Source organism: Chrysochloris asiatica, unplaced genomic scaffold (assembly GCF_000296735.1).
Source record: "Chrysochloris asiatica unplaced genomic scaffold, ChrAsi1.0 scaffold00038, whole genome shotgun sequence".
NCBI classification, from domain to species: domain Eukaryota; kingdom Metazoa; phylum Chordata; class Mammalia; order Afrosoricida; family Chrysochloridae; genus Chrysochloris; species Chrysochloris asiatica.
The window spans coordinates 5,872,940-5,900,301 of NW_006408556.1; the positions used below are offsets into that span (position 1 = coordinate 5,872,940).

At 49.3% G+C, this 27,362-nt stretch overlaps 2 protein-coding genes across 2 annotated transcripts in view; both read right to left on the minus strand.

Annotated features, from left to right (window-relative positions):
• The window catches only part of CPNE5 (copine V), a 114,244-nt gene that overhangs the window by 8,275 nt on the left and 78,607 nt on the right, over positions 1-27,362 (minus strand). The window contains exons 10-14 of the mRNA XM_006860415.1: positions 24,964-25,068; positions 15,590-15,631; positions 13,219-13,294; positions 6,360-6,413; positions 2,584-2,645 (exon numbers count right to left, since the gene is read on the minus strand). Of these exons, the coding sequence (XP_006860477.1) occupies positions 2,584-2,645; positions 6,360-6,413; positions 13,219-13,294; positions 15,590-15,631; positions 24,964-25,068 (339 nt within the window). The remainder of the gene's footprint in view (positions 1-2,583; positions 2,646-6,359; positions 6,414-13,218; positions 13,295-15,589; positions 15,632-24,963; positions 25,069-27,362) is intronic.
• On the minus strand, positions 17,668-18,208 carry LOC102826719 (ubiquitin-40S ribosomal protein S27a-like). Its single transcript, XM_006860414.1, has one exon. The coding sequence runs from the start codon at positions 18,157-18,159 to the stop codon at positions 17,692-17,694; it is 468 nt and encodes a 155-aa protein (XP_006860476.1). The 5' UTR covers positions 18,160-18,208; the 3' UTR covers positions 17,668-17,691.

Sequence of the window (27,362 nt, forward strand, 5' to 3'; positions counted from 1 at the left end):
CAGGATATCGTTAGTAGGAGACCCAAGTCCTCCCATATCTTTCCCCTTGCCTGCTGGCTGGGGGCAAGCATCCAGTGGGCTCCAGGGGAGAAGGTACCATAAGAAGGCAGCAGCCTGGGCCCCTGAGAAGTTGCTTGGAGCAGAGTGTCCCTACCATCCCAACCCTGAATGAAAAATAAGCCTTGATTTATAGCAAGCCCTGAGGTTGGAAAACTGTCTATGATCGTAGTTCACAGATATCTCTCAGCGTGGATTATGGAGACTGTATCTTTGTCAGGAAAAAGGAGATATTTGGGGTGCCCAGAGTCCTGCTCTGGGGCCATCCTTGGGAGAAAGGGGTTCTGGCCCTTTCAGCACTGCAGCTGGGAGAAACAGTCAAGCTGGCTCTTCCAAATATCCAGCAAGGGGCAAGGTGGGCCCTACTCTTTAACTAGCCCTCCTTTCCTGTGTGGATGTGTGTGTGGATTACTCCCTGCAGCTGCAGCCGTCTGATAAAGGGAAGCTCTGAGCACCCAGCTCTGCTTCTGACAGAAGCCACTGTACCCTTCCCCCAGGGGTCCAGGTGAGCGGGGGAGGGAGGCCAGGGAGGAGAAGATCCCTAGACTAATGGCTCCTCCATCATCTTCCTGCCCCGACATGCAGGCTGGGCGCCCACTCCCTGGAGCCAGCTTTCACTCAGACTCTGGAGAGTTTAAAGAGAGATGTGGGGAGGGCTGGGGCTGGGGCTATAACCTGCCCAGTACCAATGGCGCCAGCTTTGCTCAGTTACCAGGTCTCTGCGGGCTCTTTCCTGATGACACCTCACAGCACCAGCCCTCTAACTCAGCACTTTCCTCTGCATCACACCCACCCAGCAGTGGTGAAGCTGGCAGGGCCAGGATTATTTATTACTATGGAATGAAAGGCAGCAAACATGGACTGGAAGGAGCCCTGCCCCTAACTAGGCGTGCAGCCTTGAGCAAGTTATGTCATCGCTGCATCTATAAAAAGGAGATAATTGTCCCCACTGTACTCTATGAGTTGGGGGGCACTATGCAAATGAGTAGGATAAGTGGGATGAGGATGGTTTGAAAATTACTACGTCCTAGGGATGTAACCTACCTTGTATTAAGTCCATTCCAACTCCTGGCAATTCCATGTGTCCCTAGCTGGCCCCTATGGTTTTTGGTCAGTTGCTCACTGAAAGGTTGGTGGCACCACGGAAAAAAGGTCTGGTGATCAGTTTTCATAAAGACTGCTGTTGCTGCTAAGTGCCTTGGAGTCGGTTCTGACTCATAGTGACCCGTATATGGTTTCTGAGGAGCAGCTGGTGAGTTTGAACCACCAACCTTATGGTTAGTAATCCAGTGCTTATCTTACAGTGCCACACCAAGACTCATAAAGATTACAGCCAATAAAACCCTATGGAGCTCAGTTCTGCTAACATATGAGTTAGCAGGGGTCACTATGAGTTGGTATCAACTCAACAGCAGTGGATTTCTAGGAGCTTAAGGGGTGGCTACTTACTGGGGTAGATGAGGAGGGAAGCAAGGGCAGGGCCAGAGAGGCTCCGAGGAGGCATGGGTAAGGGCAATGGAGGCCTCTGGATGACTGATGGGAAGATGTGTGCTCAGTGGGTAGAAGGTGACCTTACACCCTTACGGTGGTGTAGGCGCAGGGCCGCAGGGCCACAGGGAGTGGTGTCATGGGAAAGTGAGTGTGGCTTCCCAGGGTCTGACTTTTCCCTCTGCCCTGGAAAACCAGGCAGTCAAGGTGCCCGCTTGGCTGGGATGAGTCTTTGGCAGCTGCCCCGGCCTGTCTCCTTTCCAGACAGGTGCAGTCACTCACCTGCCTTCACCTGTGGGCTCCTGGCTGCCCACGCTCTGACCTGGCACCTGTCCTGGCAGGGAACATGTTGGGCAGGCCTTCACCTTGGAATCAAGCTTTCGTCTTATGTGCTGGCTGCAGCTTCTGGTGGCTTCCCTGCCTCCCGCGGCCTGGACACTGCCCTCTGATTCTTTCTGCACTGTCAGATCATTTCATCACTGTGGCCCTGGTGCGTCCCTTGGCTCACTCCCCAATCCCACCTGCTTCTTACTAGAGGGCACTAATACCACGGGGCAGGTTAGTCACTGCCACTAGAATACAACAGAGACCATGGAAGCTCAGATCAGGAAGGAACCTGAGAACTCACTTCTTCATGTACAGAGGCAGAAATATGATGGGGCTTCAAAAAGTTCATGGAAAAATTCCATTATGTTTGCATTCTATTTGTCCATGAACTTTTGTGAAACCCCCTCATAGATGCCCAGGGAGGGAAAGTGGCATGTCTAAAGGCATCCAAACAATCCATGACAATGAGGGGCCAGAGCCTGGGCCTCTTGACTGCTGGTTCATCTCCTCAAGCCCTTGGCTGTCTCTGTCATGGAGTTTCACATCATCTCTGGGACCCAGCCAGCCTCCTTGGTTCAGGATCCATTATACTGGGTGAGTCGTCTCCACCCAGACACTCAGGGGTCACTCAGAGCCCAGTATCACAGGCCTGGCCAGGCAGGTATGAGAACTGGACTCCTTCCCTCTCCCCGGGACCGCATCTCTGCTCACCCTCCTTTGATGTAATCCAGGAATGTACACTCCGACTCCACAGCGAAGGAAAGCAGCGTGACCTTGAAAACAAGCAGGTAACATGGGGGAGGAGTGGTCTGTGATAACCCAGGAGAGCTGACGTTTCCTGAACACTTAATGTGTGCTGGTTGCATGCATTATTGCGTTCAGTGCCCACAACAACCCTATAAAGAGATACAATTATTTATCCCCATTTTACAGTAGAGGAAACTGAAGTTCAAAGAGGTAATGCAATGAGCCCAAGAACATTGCCAGGATGAGACAGAGGGGGAATCTCAACTGACCCCAGAGTCTGTACTCTTGACATTGATGCCAGACTGCATCCCGGGAGGGTCCCTGTCTCAATCAGAGGAACACAGGGACTTAAGTCTTGACCAAAAGTCTCCCCCAAGTGGATAGAAGCTCCCTAGTCCCAGGACCCTGGAATGGGGTGTGGAAGGTGAGGGGTCTTCGGGTGCTAGCAAGCTCCATGCCTCCATGTCCCACTGACTACAAATCCTGGAATATGCACTTCTCTTCAAGCATATTCATCCCACCACATCTCTTTGGGGTCTCTCAGCTTCCACCTTCTCAGCCCTAAATCCTTTGTAAGCAGCTTGTTCTTTCCCTGGAGATACGTGAGCACCTCAGTCTCCCCTCCCAGGCAGAGGTGCTAACAATGAAGTCAGATCCTTGATGAGATACAAGTTGGCAGCTTAAAGGAATTTGGGGGGCAGGGGACCTTTTACCTCTGCAAGAGGTCAAACTCCTGTCTAGTAGGTTGGTAGCCCCCCACCCCAGGGCAGACTCAGCCATCTTTATCGATTCGCTGGGTCGGGCAGCAGCACCTTAGCTTAGCAAAGTTGATGAGTCCTTCACCTGAATGATGGGAGGATACATGAACACTGGCTGGGGTGACGATGTGACAGGGCTAAGTACCTGGCTGAACAAAGTCTCCTTTCATTCCCAGTGTGGCAAGAATGGAGTGGCCCTCAACCCTGACTGATGACCATAGGGCCCCTGGTGATCTCTGACAGCATCTCAACCTGTGTGGAGACCCCAGACCAATTATACCAGCGTTTCTGGGGTGGGCTTCTGACCCTGGATCTTTTTAAAACTTCCTCGTATAAATCTAACCCACAGCCAGGGTTCAACTCCAGGACCTAGACTAAAGCAGTTCCCTAACTTGCCTGACCATAGGGTTCACCCAAGGACTTGCTACTCAGTGTTGTTGTTGTTAGATACTGTGGAGTCGGTTCCGACTCATAGTGACTCTGCACAGGGTTTCTGAGACTTCAAATCTTTACGGGAGCAGAACGCCTCATCTTTCTCCTAAACAGCTGGTAGTTTTGAACTGCTGACCTTGAGGTTAGCAGCCTGATTTGTAAACACTTCAGAAATGTACAATCCCCAGGAAATTTCCGCACAGAGTAAGGTGCCCAAAAAGCTAATACATTAGGTAAAAACACAGATTCTTGGGCCCCAGCCTGCTGTTGTTGTGAGGTGCCATGGAGTCAGTTCTGACTCAGTGACCCCGTCCGTGTACAACAGAACAAAGCACTGCCCAGTCCTGCGTCATCCTCACAATCCTTCCTACGTTTGAGCCCATCGTTGCAGCCACTGTGTCAATCCAACTCCTTGAGGGTCTTCTTTTTCTCTGACCGTCCACTTTACCATGCATGTCCTTCTCCAGGAACTGGCCACTCCTGACTACAAGTACATGAGACGAAGTCTCACCTTTCTGCATCTAAGGAGTATTCTGACTATACTTCTTTCAAGACAGATTTGTGTGTTCTTCTGGCTGTCCGTGGTATATTCAAAAGTCTTCACCAACACCATCATTCAAATGCATCAGCTCTTCTCTGGTCTTCCTTAGTATTCATTGACATGCATATGAGGTGATGGAAAACACCATGACTTGGGTCAGGTGCACCTTAGTCCTCAAACTGACATCTTTGCCTGGACTTTCTAAAATGGAACCTCGGGGACTGGCATCCTGGATCCTGGGTGGTGATTGGGAACCTTGGGGTAAAGGAAAGGGCTCTATCCTTAGCTGACTGTATGACCTGGGATAATCATGTCCCCTCCCTTGGCCTCAGATTCTCCATCAAGTAAGAAGATGTAACAAGGTCAGTGGTTTTCAAACCTTTTTTTTTTTTTAGTTGTACAACCATGTGTTCTCAGCTGGGAGAGGTTGGAAATGTGTGGGAGAGTTTGACTGGTGCTCTGTGGGCAGAGGTCAGGCTGCACCTGTGAGACAAAAACTTATCCTGCCCAAAATCATAGACAGGCACTCTGCTGAGAAGCACTGTAGCTCTGGACAAAGCACCCCTCAGTGAAACCGTTACAGGCAGAGAAGCAGTGGTCAGTCTGCTTTGAATGTAAAGAGCACTTTACAGTTTATAAGCCTGCAATCTCCTATGTGCATGTCTTCGCTACACTACACAGTAAGTAAGGGCGGGAAGATGTACTAGCCCCGTTTTACAGATGGAAAAAATGAGGCTCCTCAAAGGAACCTCAGGGCTTTCCTGACTAAGACCTCTTCTTAGTCAGAGCTGGAATTGTAGCCTCCCTGATTCAAATGACTAAGCTTGGCTGCATTAGTGGATGGGGCCCTGGACCTCTAGAGTGGGGAGGGGACACGCAGGGAGGGAGGGAGGGTATGTTTACGCTACACACTGGCTAGTTCTATCAATGCACTGAGAGCTCCCACCTCAAGACCTTTGCACTTGCTGTTTCCTCTACCTGGAATGCCCTTTCCCTCATAGCCCCAATACTTGCTCCCTCACCTTCTTTGGGTCTCTGCTTGAATATTACCTTCTCAGAGAAGCTTGCTGTAACTACCTGATATAAAATACTATTTTGCCCCCGGCAGTCCCTGTCCCTTTACCTTATTGTAATTTTTTCCCATGGCACACACTGGCATAGACTGTACTTTTCTCGTGTAACACGTCCATGTAAACAACGCAAGCATGCATAACATGCAAAGGACACAACATGGGAAGGGTTGCTTGGTTTGAAAAACCATATAATGCAGTGTTTTATTTGTGTAAAAATACAGCGTGTGAATGCATTTGCTATCTGCCTGTCGAGGGCAGAGATTTGGATTCACACTGTTCCCAGCTGTATCCCCTGGTGCCCAGAATAGTGCCTGGCACATGGTGGTGGTAGTTTCTGTCAAGTCAATTCTGACTCATGGCAAGCCCACACACATAGTAGCATCAGTAAACATGTGTCAGATGAATGTTTGATGTGCTGGTAGACCAGTCCCCGGAAGCCACTGAGCCTGTGAATCATCCCTGGATGGTCATAGTTTAGCAGGGGTAGCATTTGCAATAGCAGCAATTGGCCCTGAAGCCAATCGTAATGAAATTACTCGGTCACTTTCTCACTGTGTGACCTTGGCTGAGTCACTTCCCTGTCTGCAGCCTCAGTTTCCTCTCGCTTGACAAGGGGCTGACAAGATCTCCTCTAGGAGAGAGCCACCTGAGAAAATCCTTGAAATGGGAATTTCCCAGAGTTGGGGTGCCATCCTCTTCCTTCCTGCAGGAAGTTCCCTTGGGAGTCTCATTCTCATCACGGTCTACTCTGTTGTCTCCACCATCTATTGCCTTGGCTGTGGCTCTCTCTGCCCTACCTACCCTTCCCATCCTGGGAGACTCTTCATCCCTAATATACCACACACGCACACACAGACACACAAAGCTCCCTGACACCAAACAGATCTTGGGGTGCAGAATGTCTATACCCACTGCAGGGGTGAAGTGGCTACTTACTGTGCCAGAATTCACATATTTCTTTTTCTTCATTTTCTTTTTGGGGTTTACCACCTGCAGGAAAAACCAGTTCTTGGGTTGTTGTGATCTTTGTTGTTAAGCGCCGTCGAGTCGGTTCTGACTCATAGTGACCTATGTATGGTTTCCAAGGAGTAGTTGGTGAGCTTAAACCACAGACTTTGCGGTTCAAGCCGACCTTGCAGTCCAGCGCATTAACCCGCAGCACCACACTAGCACCCCAGTTCTTGGGTAAGAAAGAATATTTCCAACTAGTCAAGGCTGAGCCCCCAGGGCCTTCACTGGTCCTGGGTGTAGCCCCAGATCTGTCTCATGGAGTCTGGAGACTGGGGAGGGAGAGGCAAAGGAAGGAAGGCTCAACAAGGTTTTGTGGGAACCTGGAATTTAGAATTACACAGCTGGGCTCCCCAATTAGACTTGGTGTCCCATGAGCTACCACACCAGGAATAATATTGATTTAACCTTCTTTCCCACTGCTCCCCCAAACACACCCTTTACTCTGTGCAGCCAAAGAAGGCTCGATGTTGCAAAGGGGCTCTGTCCGTGCCTGTCTGTGCGTTGGCTACGGTAGCTCCCCTCACCTGAAATGCCTTTGTTGTGTCCCTCAATCAATTCCAGTCCTTTCTGCTCCTTCTTCAAGTCCCAGCCCAAGGGTCCCCTCTAGATCACCAAGGCCCTAACAGTTGGTAAACACCTCCTTCATGTGTAGAGTTTACTTTTCACACCAGGACTGACATCAGAGAATGAATCACAGGGTTAGGTTGTAGTAAAAACTAGTTGTCATCGAGTCACCTCTGATTCATGGGGTTCCCATGTGTGATAGAGTCCATAGGGTTTTCAGTGGCTGTTTTTTTTTTCAGAAGTAGATTGCCTGGTCTTTCTTCCAAAGGTGCATTAGATGGACTTGAACCGCCAACCGTTCAGTTAGCAGCCAAGTGCATTAACTGCTTGCACTACCCAGAAATCCCAGGCTCATAGTTGATTTGAAAAGATCACTTGTTGGTGTACTCTCTCAGCAATCTCAACTGGAGTGGGTTTGTGCAATGGAACCAAAAAAGTGGGTTTGTGCCTGGAACATGTGGCAATGTCTGGAGACAGTCTGAATTGTCACAACTGGGGACAGGAGCTTGCTAATGGTATCTGGTGAGTAGAGACCAAGGATGCTGTTAAATTTCTTACAATGCACAGGACAACTCCCCACAACCAAGAATTATCCAGCCCCAAATGACTATAAGGCTGAGAAGCTCTGAGATAAATAGAAAGGACCTCCCACCCAGTCTGTGGAAAAGACCTGAGATTGGCTTCCGGGAAGATTACAGGCAAGAAAAGCCTATGGGTGTGGGTGGCCATCCCAGGCACAAGTCTCTATTCACAACTGCCTCCTTGTCAGATGAAATGGATGGTGCCTGGCTACCATTACTGAACATTTTAATCAAAGAATTCAAAGAGAATCCTGATCAAAAGGGGGAAAATGCAGAACAGAATTTAAAAATCAAATGGCATCTAGGATTTCTGGAGCCATGGAGGCTGGCTGAACCTCTGAAATTATTGCCCTCTGACAATCTTTAAACTTTAAACCAAAGTATCCCCTGAAGTCTTCTTAAAACTAGGTAATTGTTTAGCTTACCTAGTTAAAGAATGTTAACTGTGAGCACTGTGGTATGAGAAACAAATGAGTCAATTCAAGCAAAGTCCCTAAAGTAGGGCCTGACGTGTAGTAAGCAACTCTGCATGTGTCAACTGCTGTTACTTTCATTGTTGCTGCTACAACCACTAGTCCAGGTGAGGGGTAACAAGGGCCTGAGGGGGTTGGGACAGGTGCTGGGTTATGACAGAAACAACACGGTCAAAAGAAGTGACTATGGGGGTGGCCGCCATGGGGTTGGGGGACAGATCTGGTAGACAGTGATGTCAGGCCCAGGATGGAGGAGCACAGGTGGGAAGTTCAGGTGGGAGGGCTAGCAAGCTGTACAGGTGGAATCTACAGCCTGAAAAGACAGTGAGAGAACCGAACCGAGGGAGAGAAGGTGAGGATGATCACTCTCTAGACACAGGATGCTCCCTCCACTGGCAGCAGGACCACACAGAAGTCAAGATGTTCACAAATATATCCTCGGGGAAGCAGCTTCCTAAGCAAGCTGTGGAGACTGCGGCAAAAGCGCAGCCTCAACACTACACTATGCCTGTTTCCCAACCTCTCCCATGTGGGTGTTGAACTGAGTACATCTCACATGCCAAAGCAGCTCTCCAGCTGAGGAGAAGGAAAGGACTCCTGGGGTTCTGGATGTAGCCCAAAGCCTTACCACAGGCAAAACAACTTCTTTGAAGTCTTCCGTGTTGTCTTTAAAATTAGCCCATTTTCCCCCAATCAGATATTCACAGGAAGCTGAAGAGGTGCCCTGTTGATTCCAAGGCTTTGCTTACTACTGGCATTCCTGCCCCCCACCTCCATCCCCCTCCTAGGTACCAGCTTCTCTAGTCCCAAGTGGCTGTGAAGCTCCAGGCAGGGTACTAGTGCCCCCTAGGGGTCATCTCAAGAACTTCCAATACTCCGGATTCCTTTCTCCCTCTCTCCTGGTCCCCAGAACTCCCGAGGGTCCTAGGGCAGGTCTGGAATCTGCCTATGTGCCAGAGGCACTAGGGGCTCCAATGGGCTGGAGTGCGGGGGTGGCCTGTGCTGGCTCTGAGGATGCAGAATTGAGACCAGCCCACCCTCAAGGGCCTCCTGGTCTGCAGGGAGGTAGAAAGTATCATCAACAGGGAATCATCTTGTGGAGTCACAAAGAAACAATGAGAAGAAGTGTCTAATCCAGACCTAGGCATGGGTGAAGGCTCAGGCAGAGGAGGTTTCCTGAAGGAAGAAACATCCAAAAGGAATCGACAAGGGCAGGCATGGTCTAACCAGGTGAAGAAGAGAGAAGAGCAGGTTCCTTCAGCAGGAACTAGCGTGGATAAAGCCATGGAGGTAGAAATAGCATGGAGGGTCAGCATGGTAGGATAGGTGCTTGAAAGGTGAGTGATGTATGTGTCTCTTGATATACACACCTAGAATGCTCTCACATCCTTTAAGCATGGTATTAGGAGGGACCAGTCCTAGGAGGAGGACATCATGCTTGGTAAAGTGGAGGGGATGACCCTCAACAAGATGGATCGACACAGTGGCAGCAGCAATGGTACCAAGCATAACCACAACTGTGAGAAGGGCGCAGAGCCAGGCAGTGTTTTTCTTCTGTTGTACACAGGGTTGCTATGAGTTGTAACTGACTGGATGGCACGTGACAACAACATATTGCGCAAAAGTCCGGGGTGCTACAAATGGTTAGGCACTCAGCAGCTAACTGAAATGGTGGAGGTTTGTGCTTATTCAGAAGAAAGTCCTGGTGATCTGCTTCCAAAAAGTCACAACCTTGAGAACCCTCTGAAGTACAGTCCTACACCTGGGGTCCAGCAAACACACCTGGGGTCATGAGTGAGAATCAACCCTGGCTAACTGGTCTACCTGCTGCACACAGGCTTGTGGCTTACAGGAAGCTCCTCAGACTTCCCAGGCCTTCACTGCCTCACCATGGGCCTCCTCAAGCTTACTCAACATCAGGCCCCAGGTGACCCCTCTTGGTTGGGTCAGCCCTCTGTTGTGGTTCAACTCATAAAATGAGGGCCAAAAGCCAAATTATTCATGGCATAGGGGTATCATACCCTGCACCCTGAATCTCTGTTCTTCATGGACAGGCCTTGTGTTTCCATCTAGACTTTAAGCTCCCAATGGCAGAGAACATGACAGATCCGTTTGTTGCCTGCAACCCCCACTCTGCACCCCAGGCCAGGGAAGGGCTGGGCACACTATAGGTGCTTATTATACATGCACAACGATTTAAATCCAACAAACTATTGTAAAGATGGAGAATGGACGAGTTTCCTTGAAAAGGGCACTAGCTCTTGTTGTTGGTGGTGTGTGCTGTCTAGTCAGTTCCAAACCTGCATAGGGTTTCTGAGGAGTGGCTGGTGAGCTTGAACCACCGACCTTGCGGTTCAAATCAACCTTGCAGTCCAGTGCATTAACCCACAGTGCCACACCAGGACTCCCTAAACTGTTTTTTTGTTTTCTGTTTTTTGTTTTTATCTACAAAGGGAAGGGCTGTCCTTGTGGCCCCATTCCCATCTACCCCACCCCCACCCTGAGGCAGAGAGAAGCAGGCTCCAGCTTCCTCTGGGTTCCTTTGAAGAGACTTTTAGGGAGGTGAAAGGAAGGGGTCAGATCTCTGGGAGTTGAGCATCTAAAGGTGCTTGACAGGCTCAAAAGAGGCATGATATCTCTGGCTTAAATGAAAAAAAGTGAAATGTTTTCTTGGTTGTTGATCCTTGCTCCTTTGCAAACAATAAGATAAACTGGCAGAGCCGGGACTCAGAAACGCTGTCTTCATACATCAGAAACTCCATCAACTGGAAAAGGAATTCAACTCTGGCAGCCTCAAAGAGCAGATCTTAGACCGTGGGGGGTACCACTGCCTGTGTGAGCTGAGGAAGGGCTTTCTAGAGTCAGACTACCTGAAGAGAAAACAGGCTTCTGCCAGTGAAGGCTCCTGGTTTTGCCCCTGACATTGTCCAGTTGCCTACTGGACCTTCTCAAGCTCACTGTTGTTAAATGTTGCCAATTCCAACTCATAGCCATTCGGTGGACAGAGTAGAATTGCCCATAGGGCTTTCTAGGCTATCATCTTTATGGGAGCAGAGCTGTAGCTCTTTTCTCACATAGGGCTGTTGGGTGGTCTCAAACTACCAAACTTTCAGTTAGGAGATGAGTGCTTGACAATTGCACCACCATGATTCCTATCCCCCTCAGACTAATTTTCCAAAATTGAATGTGTTTGCTAAAGCTCTCCCACCCCACCCCCTCCCTCCTGGCCAATGGCTCCTTCATCTGTATTCCCATGTCTGGGGTCTTAGGCACCTTGGGAGTTATCCTTGACACCTCCCAGCCCACATCTGGCCCATGACTGAACCCTGCCCCTTTACCACCCAAATCTTCTGACGTTTGTTCCCTTCATCTCTCCTGTGTGGTCATGGAGCTTCCTGGGCTGCAGAGTGTGAACATTTGGTTCTCAGAGAACCAAAGGACATGGGACACAGAAGCTACAAGCTGAAGAACGACCTCCCCCTACCACCTCCCATACTTGTCCCTGGATGGAGAAGTCAGTCTGGGAGGATAAGTGACTTAAAAGATTCACCAGAAAGGAAGGGCCCCAGAAGCAGCAAAATTCCCGGACCCAGAGAAGGCAGAGCTGGGAGAAAACAGCAGCCAAGACCAGGCGAAGCGAAAGTCAGATGTCTGCTGAGCAGAAAGGTGGTAACAGAGTGGACTGAGAGCAGTGGGCTGAGAAATCTAACACACTTGAGGTTACGGCCACGCTAGACACAGCAGAGATCACAAGTGGTCCTGTCTGGGGCAGTGAGGGCCTATCTGAAGCAATGGGGAGACTCTCCAAGGCTTTGAGGGGGCCTCTCCAAGTACCTTGGGTACATCACACATAGAGATGTCCTCAGAGCAGTTCTGCTTCAAGAGACTGCTGGGTGAGAGTGGGCCAGCAGTGAAGGGGCAGAGCCAGCCAAGAGATACAACAGCCCAGTGACTTAAGAGTAGGCACGACTCCTCACCATGACACTGTTAAAGTGTGAACACTGACTTCTCAGTATTATTTACTATCTACTTTCCTGTGCTAAAGCTCTGGGACTGTTGGTTCATTCTGGCTACGATCAGATGGATGTGGTATTTATGAACAACCTGCGAGTGAATCCCAGCTAGGACGTGCCTACAACGCACTGGACAAGGGACAGGAAGTACAGGTATTCAAATTCAGTGATGAGAGCCTTCAGCTTCACTAGCTGAGTGGCTGATTACACCACCTGTATGCAGGAGGGTTGTGAAATGGGAAACTTCCGTTTACACAGGCACTCAACTGTTGTTAAATGTTGCTGAGTCAATTTCGATTCATAGAGACCCTCTATAGGGTTTTCGAGGCTTTAAATCTTTGTGGGAGCCAGAAAGTCTCATCTTTCTCCAGCGGAGTGAGTGGTTGGCAGGCTCGAACAGCGGATCTTGTGGTTTACAATCCGGTGCTTATCAAATGATAATGAATTAAAACATTTATGTGTTACTCACTCAGGGCCAGGCACTGTCCTATATATTGTGCACAGAGGCCACGAAATGAGCAAGCAGTAAAGTTCAGTAGGATAGGAAACCCAGCAGTTCTTCAGATCATACGTAAGTATGGTTAAGAAGTTTGGCACAAACTACTCTGTTAATGGACGTTCAGAAGAGGAAGAAAATACAGGAGGGTAGAGCTCTGGGTAAGGCCACTTAGAACAGGAGGACCAGAGCTAGATATGGGTAGTGGGGTGGGCATTCCACAAGAAAGAGGATGCATGAAATTGTCCTTTGAAAGCAAACAATATCATCCTTATGAGATTAGGTGCTTCATCCAGTCATCCAGCTGGTGGTGGGGCCCAGTCTATACCTATGCTTCCTGACTCGGATTCTCCTATTCTGAGCTATAGGCAACAGGCCCTGAAACTGTTCTGATTGAGGGCAGAGGACAACCTTGAACTCAGTATTCAGGCTACAATACCGCATAGTACTAGAACTCAGGGATTTGGAGTCAGACAAGCGTAGGTCACCACTTACTGAACTTCATGATTTCAGGAATGTTCTCTGACTGTAAAATGGAATGTGTACCTCACAGACGAACACACCAAGCCCCCACCCAGTGCTGGCTCACAGTCCTCAACGACTGGGAGCTACTTACTCAGTATCAGAGCAAATCCCACTCTTGCGGTGCCGCCTCACCTCATAGATGTTGAATTGGCTCTGTCCACGAGCCAGCTCCCGGTAGCTGGTGGTAAACTCTCCAATGAAGTCATGACTGCAAGGGAAGGCTACAGCTGAGACCTCAAGGCCCAGACTGGGCTCCATCTCTGCCCGGACCCCTACCTTTCACCTACCCTTCCCTTGGCTCCCAATTCTACCTGAGTCTTTGTCCCAGGGGCACCTGACAGCAGGAAGACTAGGTCCCTGAGAAAAGAATCCAACATCACCAAGCAAAGGAGCCCTAGAGAAATGAGACCTTGGATGGACATGTTTTGGTGGAAGACAGCCAAGAAGTTCCTTGGAAGGACAGACCCAAAAGCTGGCTGGAGTTGGGAAAAAAAGTCTCACACAGAAATCTGAAGTTCGTACAAAACATAACCACCAAGGTTCCTATTTAGATTCTGGTTTGAACAAATCAGCAATAAGTGGTATTTTTAGTACAACTGAGGAAATTTGAATATGAAATACCTATTAGATAGTAGTCAAGAGTTATTGTTCAATGCATCAGGTGTGATAATGGTATTTGTAATTATGGAGAAAAACGTCCTCATATTTTAGACATGCCCAATAGCGCTTAACAACAACAATGAAATTATTTAGAGGTGAATTACCATGGTGTCTGTAATTTATCTTATTTTTTTCTTCTCCATCACCCAAGTTAACACATATCTATCCTGTAGGCAGTAAGTTACTCTCTCTTCCCTCCCACCCCTGGTAACCATCAAAGAATGTTTTATGTACAAAACAAGCAAGGTAAAATTCAACAAAGGTTAAATTCAGGTGATGAGCTTTAAGGTGCCCATTAAACTCTTCTCTACTTGTCAGAATATTTGACATTTGTCCAATAACAGTTTTTAAAAGACAATGAGGGCTTTGTCCATCCAGGCAACCAACAGAGGGTGTTTTCTGCAATGCCCACACCTTCTAAGGCTTTGCCCCACCTCACCCCCAGTGTGTGTTTTTGCAAATTCAGCAAAAACTGTACAGAGCATAACTCCTACTATCTACCCTGTGGTTTGTTCCCTTCTAACCCCCAGGAGGGTACTGGTTACAACAGCACTCAACATCCTGGCCTGGGATGTCCTGTCGGAGAGTGATACCCGGAAAGTGTCCCCGGTGCCCTCCCTTGTATTTTGACAATTTGTTTACAGCTCTCAGTCTTCAGACTTTGAGCTCCTTGAGGCCAGAACCCAGGGGCACCTGGCAGTGACCTCCATCTGACATGGAAGAGAAGAACCTTCCAGGTAAAGAAGAATGGGTAACTCCAGGATAAGAAAGAAAGGCAAATCAGGCGTGGGAACCTCAAGCTGAGCTGTCTGGCTGTGAGGTAGGAGAGGAGGGGGACCAGAAAGGAGGGAAGGAAGAAGGGAGAGACTGGGGGTAGTGTTTACATTGAAGCTACTATTTAGCAAGCTCCTCAGATAGAGGTTTGGGGATTAACTTAAAGCTGCAATATTTAGGGGAGCCCTTTATATTAGATTGACAACATCATGATCTACATCACAGACTCAGGAGACACCAGTGGAGAATACAGGGCACCTCTTGGTGGCACCACCCAAAGAAGGGCTCAAAAAAGTCAGGATGACATATTTAGATTTGGTTCAATGGACAAGTAGGAAGCAATAGAGGTCTGTTCTTATCCTCACCTCATCTATGAATTCCCAGAAACACTGGTTCCTTGGGGGAACCTCAGATCCACAGAATGGGAACACATTGGCCCCCTAATGATTCTAAGTGAGAACTACCCTCCCATCCATCAAGCACTGCCTCCTGATTCTCAAGAATCCATTTTTGTGCATCACAGCTCTCACCCCACCCCACCACGTCCCCGACACCCGACCCCATGACCTGGTGTCTCGGGCCTTGCTCTCTGCAAACAGTACCTCTGGGGAGTATAATGGACCTCACCTCCCCACCACACGGCTGACCCCATCTTCTGCATCTTGGTGGCCCCACAATGCTGAGCCAGGGGCCTCATTGAGAGAACATGACTCTAGATGCTCGGGGGTCACTGCTATTTGTCCCCTAGAACATGTGCAGCTCAGAAAATCCTCAATTCTGCCAAACCTGGGGAGACTTCAGGCACTGGAAGTCCACTTGGCACGTATTTGGAGCCAGGAGGCCTCCTAAGCCCTTTGTACCACACCTCCAAGGAAGGAGACTGAGGTACTGAGGATAGATGGATGGACACTCCCATAGGATAACCCAGGTCCTTCCACCCCCAACACTGCCATGGTAGGGGCCTGGGTACAGCTCTCAGCTCTCTCCAAGTGTGGGCAGGATGCGTTCTCATTCCTGTTCCCAGGGGCTGCCTCCATTGTTGCTCACCTGTGCCCTCTGGCCAGCTTACCTGCCATCTCGATCCCAGTCGTATACCTCCACCTTGATGGTCCTGTAAAGCAAAGGGGTAGTGGTAGGATAAGCCTGACCCAGCTCCATGTGGCCTGAAGACAGCGCCTCCTCATGCCCCTGGGCCAGAGGGGGTAAGGGGCCAGGCTCCAGGCCCTGGATGGAGTGGTAACAACTTGGGAGACAAGGGAACTGTCTCAGGGCCTTTTAGTTAAGGCCTTAGGGACTAAGGCAGCCCCAGAGCTTTGTAAGGACTTCCTGGAACTTCAAGGAAGAAAAACAGCCTCAGATTTCAACTCACCTTACCTTCTCTTTGGCTATTGCAGGAGGGGCAAGGGGTTTCCAGCATGAGGCCATACTTGTGCATTTATTACAGGGTGGGCTCCCGGGATCTCAGGCCTAAGCAGGGCTGGTTCTATGGCGAGGGGTAACTAGTTGGGTTGGTGGGACTAGCCTGTGTTCAGAGATGGGCTCAGGAGCACTTCCTGTGGGGGAAGGATGGCCTGCCCAGCATTTCCACCCCCAAGACTGGCTCCTGAGTGAGGGTGTAATTATCATCACATTGTAGCCTGGCTGCTTTAATTAGTTTGTTTTGACTCCTGTGCTTGGGGCTGGGCTTTGGGAGCCCATTTTATTTTTAGCCACGTTCCCATGGCAACAAGCTAGCGGACAAGAGGTGGGAGGAGGAAGGTGGAGGGTTTCGGGTTAACCCTTGGTGTGGGCTGCTGGATCCTTCAGGGATGCCCAGGGACAGGGGGCTTCCAGGGCCCTGCTGCAAGGGGAGGGTCTAGGGAGCTGGAGAGGCCTTGGGAGCTGGTGGTCTTTAGCTTGCAATCCTAAATGAGGTGCGCGAAGGCAGCTGCTTGGGCCTGCTCTTGGGTTAACATCCCATCCTTTCTCCTGTGGCTGGCTGCAGCCCATCTCCTCAGCCTGGAGCAGTGGGCCGTGGGGCTCTATGGCCCCCAGAAAGAGGCGCTGTCTCTCTTCAGATGTGCCTCTTTGGGGTATTGTGTGTGGAGGGGTTTTGGGGAGTCAGGTGCATTCTCTACATCAGAGTAGAATCTGATGGAAGAATGCCAGGTAGGTACAAAAAATGATGGATTTTTGTAAACCAAATTTTGTGTAAAATAGGTTGGTCATAGAAGCCCACCCTTTAAAATAATCTTCCTTGTGAAAAACAAAGAAACTATGTCCCTGAGGTGAATTACTACAGGAAACAGAAAAACATTAGGTAAGTTGAAAAGAGATTGGGGTCTCCACTTGGACTTCCCTAGGGTTGGGGAACCTAGGGAAGTCACTTAACGTCTCTGAATTGCAAACAATCATCTCTAATGTAGAGATAATAACAGCCTTGTAGAGTAGGGGTCCTGGCCTGGTGCTGTATGATCAGCAATGGACTGCAAGGTTGATTTGAACCACAAAGTTGACGGTTCAAACTCACCAGCTGCTCCTTGGAAACCCTATACCGGGTCACTATGAGTCAGAATTGACTCAAAGGCACTTCACAACAACAACTAAAGGAGAGCAGAGCAACAGGATGAAAACAATGACAAGAGCCTGTGTCTCTAATGATGAGGAGCCACTGTACTCGCCTTGTATCAGTCTTCCTAAAACTACCAGGTGTGCCCAGTGTGCAACCCAGTTTGTAAACCAATGCTGTGGTTCAGAGCCATGGTCAAGTGACTCTGGCTGCATGTTTTAGAACCAGCCAGGGAGCTTTCCAAAGACATCCCATGCCTGAGATCCGAACCGAGCAAGTCACTCAGGCCCTCTGGTTGTAGACTTCAAAAATCTCCTGTTGATTTCACTGGCATCCGGAGCTTTGACCACATCTAAGACAAATTGCCCGCTAGTCTCCCCAGTCTCTGAGCTTGTGGTTTTCACAGATCCAGCTACTAGTTGGAAATGATGCTGGTAGTTGGAGAGGACACCCTTTGTTGGGGAAGGAGTAGGAGGCAGGTATACAGGAGCCGGAACTTCAGCTGTTTAGGCCAGAGGCTGGAGCCCAGGACTCAGAGGCAGGGACTTTCACCAGCTATACGACTGGACACTCTTTTTTTTTTTTTTTTTTTAAGTTTATGTCTTTTATTACTTCATACACAATTACTTATCTTCTGGTTTATTGAAGCAATAGGTCAGACAACACTTGCCACAGTAATGTCTATCAAAATGACTGGCCATAAAAACGCCAGCACCACATTCATCAGAAGGACACTCCCGACGAAGACGACTAATTTTGCCGTTCTCATCCACCTTGTAGTATTTTAGGACAGCCAGCTTAACCTTCTTCCTCTTATGCTTATTCTTCCTGGGAGTAATGTAAGACGTCTTCCTTTTCTTAGCGCCACCACGAAGTCTCAACACAAGATGAAGAGTGGACTCCTTTTGAATGTTGTAGTCAGACAGGGTGCGTCCATCTTCCAGTTGCTTGCCAGCAAAAATCAGTCTCTGCTGATCAGGAGGAATTCCTTCCTTATCCTGGATCTTGGCCTTTACATTTTCGATCGTATCCGAGGGTTTGACCTCGAGAGTGATCGTCTTCCCCGTCAGGGTTTTTAAGAAAATCTGCATCTTGGCGGCGGTCCCACCGCAGATGGCGGATCCAAAAGGAAGAGCGCCGCGCAGGCTCACCTGACTGGGTACTCTTAGAACTTAGTTTCTGCATCTGAAAATGAAGGGCTATAGAGATAAGCCCTTCAGAATATGCACAATAGAATCATTTGAGAAGCCTTCAAATACAGATCTCTGATCCTTTCCCTGAGCTATAAAATCAGAACACCTGCGCTGGGCCTGGCCATCTCTGTGTCTGAGAAAGTCCCCAGTGATTCTACCAGATGGGCAGACATGGATGCCACTTCTGGTCTTGTCATTCCCGGAATGGGAGACTGCAGAGTCCAGGTCTTCTCACTCAGGTTCTCTGGCTCTAAGTAAATTTCATATGCAGAACTATCTGAGTGTGACCAGATGACTAGGTGGAGAGCTGCTGCATGCTGTCAAGTTGATTCCAACTCTTAGCAGAATAGAACTGCCCCAAGGGTTTTCTTGGCTGTAATCTTTATGCTAATAGATTTCCAGGTCTTTCTCCCATGGAGCCTCTTGTTGTTGTTGTTGTTGTGAAGTGCCGTCCAGTCGGTTCTGACCCATAGCGACCCTGTATAGGGTTTCCAAGGAGCAGCTGGTGAGCTTGAACCACCAACTTTGCAGTTCAAATGGCTTTGCAGTCTGGCGCATTAACACACTGCCACACCAGGCCTCTGGGTGGCTTCAAAGCAACCACCTTTTAGTTAGCAGCTGAGCATGTTACCTTTCTGTCTCAGGTAAAGAGAAAGTGGCATTTTATAGAGAGCCTTGTTTCCCATGTGCCAGTGGGGTTTACTTGCGTTTGCAGCTATTGGAGTTAAGTACCATGGAATTGGTTCCAATTCACAGTGACCCTGTTTCCAAGCTGGTAAGCTTAAACTGCCTTGCAGTCCAGTGCTTATCCGATAGCCCCACACCAGGACACTGGGCACACCTCGGCAGCTTTAGGAAGACATGCCCAGGTCCTACCAGGAATCAGTCAGTCTGGGGTCAGCTTGGGCATGGGAGTTTTAACAGCTCCCCGGAGAGAGAAGAAGGAGCAGCTGAGGTTGGAACCTGCCGTGTTCTGGACTCTTATGCAAACTAGCATTCAAAGATGGCTGCAGTCTGGGGCCAAATTAGCTCAGAGAGTGCAGCCTCAGCCTTGAGGTGAGGAGATGAGAGGAATGGTGCTCAGAAACCAGGGAAGGCAGTAGGGAGAAGCTAGACAACGCTCCAGTAACTGTGCTTCCAGTTCGGTAACTTCCAGGCCTGGTCTGGATTGGTGGCCTGTGGGCCTTGAATCCCCTAGCATAGGCCCAACTAAAGCTAATGTCAGGCCAACTGTGACTTCTGAGGGCAACACCCAAGAGGAGGGGCTCTATGAAATAGGCTGTCCCCAAACCAAACCTCTTATTTGCCATAAAAGGGTTCAGAACACAGAGCCCCTAATGCAGGAGGTAGTGAGGTGGGGAGAGAAGACCTTAGGCCTGGGTGGCAATTCCCACCTCCTCCAGGTACTAGCTGTAAGGCCCTGAGTAGCTTGGCCTCTCTGAGGTTCTGTTTACGCCTTTGTAAAATGGGCATCATCTTTGGAGAACGGAGATTACATCATCCAAATGGTCAGCACATGACATGTTCATGTTCCCATCTAAAACTCTCACTCCTTTGGCCAAGTTTCTGTCTCCCAAACAGTTCCCACTCACCTGCACAGTCAATGCCAGCTCCACACAGGCAGAGATTTTTGTGGGTTTTGGTCACTAGAATAGTGCCTAGCAGATAGTTGGTGTTCAGCTAATAGTGTTGGTTGACTGAGATCTCCTAACAACTTTGTGACGTGTTCCACAATTCTGTAAATGGAAGCCTGGAGTATGTGTCTTTTCTGAGTCACTGCTGATTAGGACCACGACCAAACTTTGGAGCAGGGAGCCAGTGTCCTGTGGGTGTCTGAGTGACAGAGGTACTGCAGGCCAGCAGCCAAAAACAGGGGACACTGGCAAAGACGTGAGCTATACTCTCTGCCCACCAAGTAGCTCTACTTAGAGTTCCCTTCCCGCCCTGAGCTGCAAGGTCTTCCTCCTGTTGAGCCTCTCCTTGGCAAGGAGAAGCTACATTTCCCTGCTGCTTACAAGTCTCCGGGGGCTGAAGGCCCCAAGGGGTTTACCTTAAACTGACAGTCCCATGAGGTTTCATGGGGGAAGTGGAGCACTAAGGCCTGAATTGGACAGGCAGTGAGACTGGCATGATTGATGATGATTGTTAAGTGCTGTGATGTCGAATTGGTTCCAATGATAGCAACCCTGTATAGGGTTTCTGAGGAGGGAATTCTTTGAGGGAGCAGAAGGCCTCATCTTCCTCCCGTGGAGTGGAGCGGTTGGTGGGCTCGAAACATGACCCTGTGGCTCGAAGTCCAGTGCTTATCCTATGGAGCCACCGTACTGCCAGCATGATTGGTACAAGAACTAAAATCCCAGCCTTCAAGTTCCACCCTACAACCTTGACTGCACTGTGATGACTTTACCTCCACTGTCTGAGCCTCAGCTTCTGTGTGGGGCACACCCTTGATGATGAGACCCCCATGGAGGACATGAAGTACCTGGTAGTATCTGGCCCCTCCTGGGTGCCCAGCATGTGGTGGAACAGACTATAAAGCCTTCCTTCAGGGTACAGACCCATGTGTGAAGTGTGTAATCTCCAGGGCATCCTCTAGAACCCCAAGTCCTTAACAGGTGCTGTTAAAACCTGTTCATTCAATATAAACTGAGTGATGGGCTGCAGTCTTTCCTTGGGGAATCTACTTTAACAGGGACACAACCTCTCAAACCATAGAAAGTTCAAAGAGCGGGTAGAGGGGACTTGGGGAGACGGGGAGATAGGAAGTGCTTCAGGTGAGCACCTCACCTTCTCTCATTGGAACAATGAGTTGGCTCCAATCCAACACCATTTTCTGACTCCAACTCCACTCAGCTGGGTCATTCGGGTTTGCCTATTTGGACTGGAAACACAGGAAAGGCAGTGAGGGCCCAAACCACAGAGCCAGTCCAAAAGGGATTTCTGGTCTGGGTCTCCTCATCTGCAGTATTTACATCATCTCTGGTCTTCTGTTTCCCCATCTGTAAAATGGACACATCACTAGTTCTCACTTCCTGGAGTTATTATGGAGCCCTGGCATGGCACTGTAGGATCAGCACCAGACTGTCAGTTACAAGGTTGGTGATTCAAATCCACCAACTGCTCCTCAGAATATCTATACTGGGTTACTCTGAGTTAGAAGTGACTCAACGGCACTTAACAACAATTTACATTTTAGAACAAACCTGTAGGATAAGCACTGGACTGCTCACCACAAGGTGGGCTGTTCAAATCAGCTGAGGCTGTCAGCTCCCATAAAGATCTACAGTTACAGAAAGCCCCTATACAGGGTCTATGAGTGGGACTCAAACTTGATGGCATTTAAAAAGATTAGGAAACAACTTGTCCTAGGCCTAAATACTTGGCAATTTTAATAACATTCACTGGTTCTCATTCCCCTCAGTCCATGGAAATTTAGGTGTTTGATCAATATTTTTGAATTGATGTATTTCTCAAAGGAGAATTTCCATAGCTTTCCCTGGCTTTTCAAAGGGACATGCAAACTCTGGTGCCTAAGCGGATTACTCTGAGTGTGTTCTGTGGGATGCCAGAAGGTACCTCAGAAGGAGTGGAATAAAGGCCTCATTTCCCTGCCCTGGGAGGGCCTCTGATGCCAGCACCTGCTAAGTGGCTGGGTGTGTAGGCTACGCTCAGCCTGGGCAGGAGCAGTGGGACACACCTGGTCCCCTGGATTAACACTGCTGCCAGTCTCGTCACAGTCTGTCCGTACCCAGCCTTGGAGAAGGGCTGAGCTGTCCTGACATCCTGAAGGGACACAGGCTGAGGTATAGCCTGGGAGGAAGAGGGCAGCATCTGGCCCTTCCCTCCTCCCTGCACACTCCTATCCTGGATGTCCCTTCCCCATCCCTGACAAGCCTGGGCTCTCAGGCCTTGGGAGCACTCCCTAGGGGTGTAGGGTTGTGGAGGTCAGCAGGGCTGGAGACCTTCAGCCCACAGGAATTTAACTGCTATGTTCCCTCACCTGTGATTCCATCTCCTTTCTCTCCCTCCATCCTGCCCAGTCCTCCCCACCCCACCTTGCAGTCTTGTTGAGCCTTCTTGAGACCCTCCCATTTCCCCCCACCTCCCACTCCAAAAGCTCCTGGACCATGGGACGCGTAATGGGAGTTGGACTACCCTGCTTTTGGTTGGCTGCAGTCTCCTTTCACATAATGCTTAGTTAGCTCTCTAAGATGCACAGCCCCGGTGGCGCTGTAAGGTCAGCAGTTCAAACCCACCAGCTACTCTGTGAGAGAAAGATGAAGCCGTCTGTTCCACAAAGATTTATAGTCTCAGAAACCCTACACAGAGTCCTTGTGAGTTGGAATCAGTTTGGGGGCAATGGGTTTGGTTTTGGTTGGAAAATGCCTGTGTACATGGTTAAGCTCCCCTGAGTGGTCAGATTCCCTTGAATGCTCCTCAGCACCTGGTCAGTGCTCAGTGACCACCAGGAGAACAGATTGTGGTTTTTCTGTCCCAGCCAAGATACAGGAAAAGGAGCCACCTACCTCATCTCTGAGATCTGCAACCTATTAGGGCAGCCTGAGGGTTTCACTGAAGGGAAACATGTGTCTGGAAGAGAGGCCATCCACACAGCCCACCTCTATTATTGGTCACTGTTGGCAGGGTACAGGGGAGCCCATGCCAATTCCACTGGCCAAAGCACCCCAAGGTGTCTCTTCTGAACCCTCAGTGGTCCTGTCAGGTGGCCAGCAGAGGAATCCAGCTTTCATAATGCTGCCGGTGGGCCCGAGAGCTCGCCTACCTGAGCTGTAGCCCTAGCCAGGAAAGCAAGATGGTCTTTGTGGCTTAATCCAGATCAATACCATCTTCCAGCTCGCATCTTCCATGTCCCCACTCTCTCCCAACACTTAGCACAATTTCTCATTTCCTTATGTGATAATTTGATTAATGTCTGTTTCTCCCACAACCCTGTCAACTCCAGGGGTCTGGGTGAAGCACAAAGGTTGTGTGTTTCGTTCTGTGCTGATTTCCCAGGACGTAGAGTCCTGTGTGGTGCTGGAAGATAAGCACTCAACCGCAAGGTCGGTTTGAATTGTAAGGTCGGCAGTTCAAACTCACCAGCCACTCCTGGAAACCCTATATAGGGTAACTATGAGTCAGAACTGACTCAATGACACTTAACAACAACAGCCCAGTGCCTGGCACATAGTAGGTATGCAATAAGTATTTGAGGGTTAAGTGCCGACTTAGATTGTGTCATGTGAGCTTCAAAGCAGCCTAAGAGGCAGGCAGACATTTTAATGCCCATTTTACAGGTAAGGAAGCTGAGACTCAGGTGGGCTAAAGTTTGTCCAGATTGATGGTGTTTCTCAGTCGCAGAGCCAAGATTAAAAACCAGGTCTCTGGTACCTATATTTCACAATACTTTAGAACTATATAACAATAATGATGATTAATATGCAGCAGGAGTAGAATTTGTTGCATTAGGAGTCTTGGTGAGGTGCTCTGGGTTAATGTACTGGACTGCAAGGTCAGTTTGATACGCAAGGTCGGAGGTTCAAGCTCACCAGCCACTCCATACAGGGGTGCTATGGTTCGGAACCGACTCTACGGCACGTAACAACAACAGCAACGTGTTATATCAAGGAGTCCTCGAGTGGCACTGTAGGAGAAGCACACAACCATAAGGTCGGTTTGAACCACAAGGTTGCTGGTTGAAACTCACCAGTCGCTCCACAGAAATTCTATACAGGTTCACTATGAGTCAGAACCGGCTCGACGGTACTTAACAACAACAACAATGTTGCATCAAAAGAGCCCCGGTGGTACTGTGGGAGAAAGATGAAGCTGTCCACTCCTGTAAAGATTTACAGACTGGAAACTCTATGGGGGGTGGGTAGCTGAGTTGCAATCCACTCGACGGCAGTGGGGCGGGTTTGGTTTTTAGTTATGTTGCATCAAGGAATCCTGGTGGCATAGTGATTACAGTGCTTGGCTGCTGACCAAAGGGTCTGTGTTCTGAACCCAGCAGCAGCACCATGGGAGAAAGATGCGGCGGTCTGCTTCTGTAGAGATGACAACCTTGGAAACCCCATGGAGCAGTTCTACTCTGTCCTATAGGGTCACTGTCCTGCCGGGTCAGAATCAGCTCCATGACAATGAATTTACTGGCTCAAGTTGCATCAAAAACACCAGTTTGAGCACATTCTCCCATTCCCCATTTACAGCAACTTGGCTGACAAACAGTGTTTCTGGGATCCTGACCCCCACGAGTACAGCTGTCAGGAGTTGGAGCTGGTGGGGACCTGGTTACCTCTGCGTGCATCTAGAGCTTCCCCAACCCCGCTGATTTCCCAGCGCTTGGAGTCAGCACTCAACCTCAAAGTTGGTTGAACACACCTGCCTTTCCACTGGGAACAATGAAGAAGGACTCACTGCTGAGCTCCAAGCAGGGCACTTAGGACCCTCACCTACAGGGACCCTCCCTAAGTCTTAGGTACATCCTGGACCCCAGACCCCACTAATGAGGATGCCAGCAGGGAGAAAGGATGTGGAGGGGACACTGAGGATATGAAGAAGCAAAAGCTACTTGATGAGGGGATGGCAAGAAGCCCATTGCGTAAGTCCAGGATGGACCATTCGTGTGGTGGGACTGCCACCAAACTTGGGAAGGGCACAGGTGTGGGAGAAAACTCAACAAGGGCCAGTTTCCCATCTCACCGATCATAGTCCCCATTGCAGAGGGCTCTCACAGGAATGGAGAAAGTTTGCCAGACTGGGTTTAGAGTGTTCTTCATGACCTCGGTCTTATGGCAAATGGTGAACCTGGCAAAGAAGAAGAGAAGGGAAGTCTGTCAGGCCTGAGCCTAAAGGAGGCAGAATCCGGATTAGAAGAGGAGTCAGTCATACAATGGAACCTATGTTTTCATGTCGATAACAGCACCCGGTGTATACTAGACAGCCATTTCCTGGGAACGCTGCAGAGAGGATTCCTGTATCAGGTGGGGACTTGACTGGTAGGACAAGCCCTGGAGTGAGTGTTGGGAGATTTAGGTTCTAGTCCAGCTCTGGGGCCAACACACTGCAAATCTCTCCATCTCTGGACCTCCATTTCCTCACCTGTAACCTAGGGAGTTGGCCACTATCAGGGGTTACTCATCTGAGACCCACAGAGGGACCAGTGGATGTATTGTAGGGGTCTATGAGGTACAAGTAATGCATGCTTGCTCACCCCCCTGTCTGGAACTTCTCTCCCCAGATTTCAACCTTCCTGGCTCACCCCCTCATTTGAATAAATCTTCATGTGTCTATTCAAATTTCCTCTCAGTGAGACCCTCCCCAACTCCCAGCTACCAAATCTAAAGGTTATAACCTCCTGGTCCCAAAATGAATCCTGGTGGTGCAATGGGTTAAGTGTTGGGCTGTTAACCAAAAGTTTGGCAGTTCGAATCCACCAAATGCTCCGTAGACTAAAGATGTGGCAGTCTGTTCCATAAAGATTTACAGCTGTAGAGCTCTCAGGAGCAGTTCTACTCTGTCCTATAGGCAGATTATGAATTGGAACCAACTCCACAGTAGTGGGTGTATGGTCCCCCAACTCTAGTATCTCCAGTTCCCTTCCACAATTTTCTTTCCATTCCACTTATCACCATTTGACATTTGGGTGTTTTTATTATTATGTCTAAGGAATTCTGGTAGTGTTGTGGTTATGAATCGAGCTGCTAACCTCAATCAAGGACGGCAGTTTGAAACTACCAGCAGTTCCATGGAGAAAGATGAGGCTTTCTGCTCCCGTAAAGATTTACAGCCTCGGAAACCCTGTGCAGGGTCACTATGAGTCGGAACCAACTTCATGGTACTTAACAACAACAACAATTATTATGTCTATGATCTGTCACTAACATGGAAACTCTAGAAGGGCAGGGAACTCACACTGTTGGGTTTTGTTGTCTTTCATCACTGGTATACCCCTGATGCCCAAACAGTGCCTGGCACTGAATAAGTATTCATATTTGGTTGTGTTTTTTTTTAAATCAATGAACAAATATATTTCTTAGGAGAGTTCCCATAGCTTTCATGGGCTTTTAAAAGGGATACTTAACCCCTCCATGAAAACTTATGTCTTAAATGATCTCTTAAGACCCTTTCAGCCCTCCTAGTCTGAGTCCATGAACTTGTTTTGCAAACTGAAAGTATAGAATTTGTTTCTCCCAGCTAGGCCCCAATCTAGTGCCTCTGCCCGCACTGTGCCCACCTGGTCCCATCCTGGAAGCCTGTCCCACCACCTGGAAGGCAGCCAGGAGCTAGAGCTGGGCTGCAACAGGGGAGCTGCCTCCCTGGTTCCCCCAGTCTGCTCCAGCTCCCTGCTTGTCTTGGAAAGGTCACCCAGCCAAGTGCCTGGGCTCTGCCTGTACCCACACAGCCGGTGCCATTTCTTCTCTGGCAAATTTCAAGTCAAAATGTCATTCCTGTCACCGTGGTTCAGCGTTTCTCTCTTCTCCATTCCTTCTCGCCCACCCACTGGAGTGCAGAGATATGCACGTGGGAGACCCCTCACACACACACACACACAAACACTCGCGAGCTGGAGATGAGGATAGAAACATGGATGAGGAAAGGAGAGACCTTGGCTGCCTATGGTTGGTGCAAGAAGAGGCTGAGAGGGTGGGGCTGGCAGTGAGGAGAATAAGGATCAGTGCCAGGGAGAGCAGGATCACATTGTGCCAAAGCCATAACTGGACTCCAAAGACCTCCCACCCCAAACAGTCACACAGACCTCCCCAACCATCCATCTCTCTGGAACCTCTGACATCTCTCTTTTCTCTCCTGTGGCAGTCATGCTGCTGCCAGGTCTTCTAAGCTATTAGCCAGTTTTCTCCCTACTCAGTCCACCCTCCATCCTGTTGCAGTCTGCTTTTTGCTTCAGATCCTTGCTCAAAATGGCTTTTAGCTTCATCACCAAATCACAGGCCTCTCCCTCCTCTTGACTCCCTGCTGCACTTGCAGTGTGTATGGGGCAGCACCTTGTGTCCCCAAATGGTCCCTTGCTGTCATCTCACTGTTCAGTTCAATTCAATTTGACACCTACTCTGAGTGTGGGTGTGATAAACTGTCACCCA

Bases quoted from the DNA above. Each gene is read 5' to 3' on its own strand.
- LOC102826719 (XM_006860414.1), bottom strand. From the start codon at position 18,159: ATGCAGATTTTCTTAAAAACCCTGACGGGGAAGACGATCACTCTCGAG.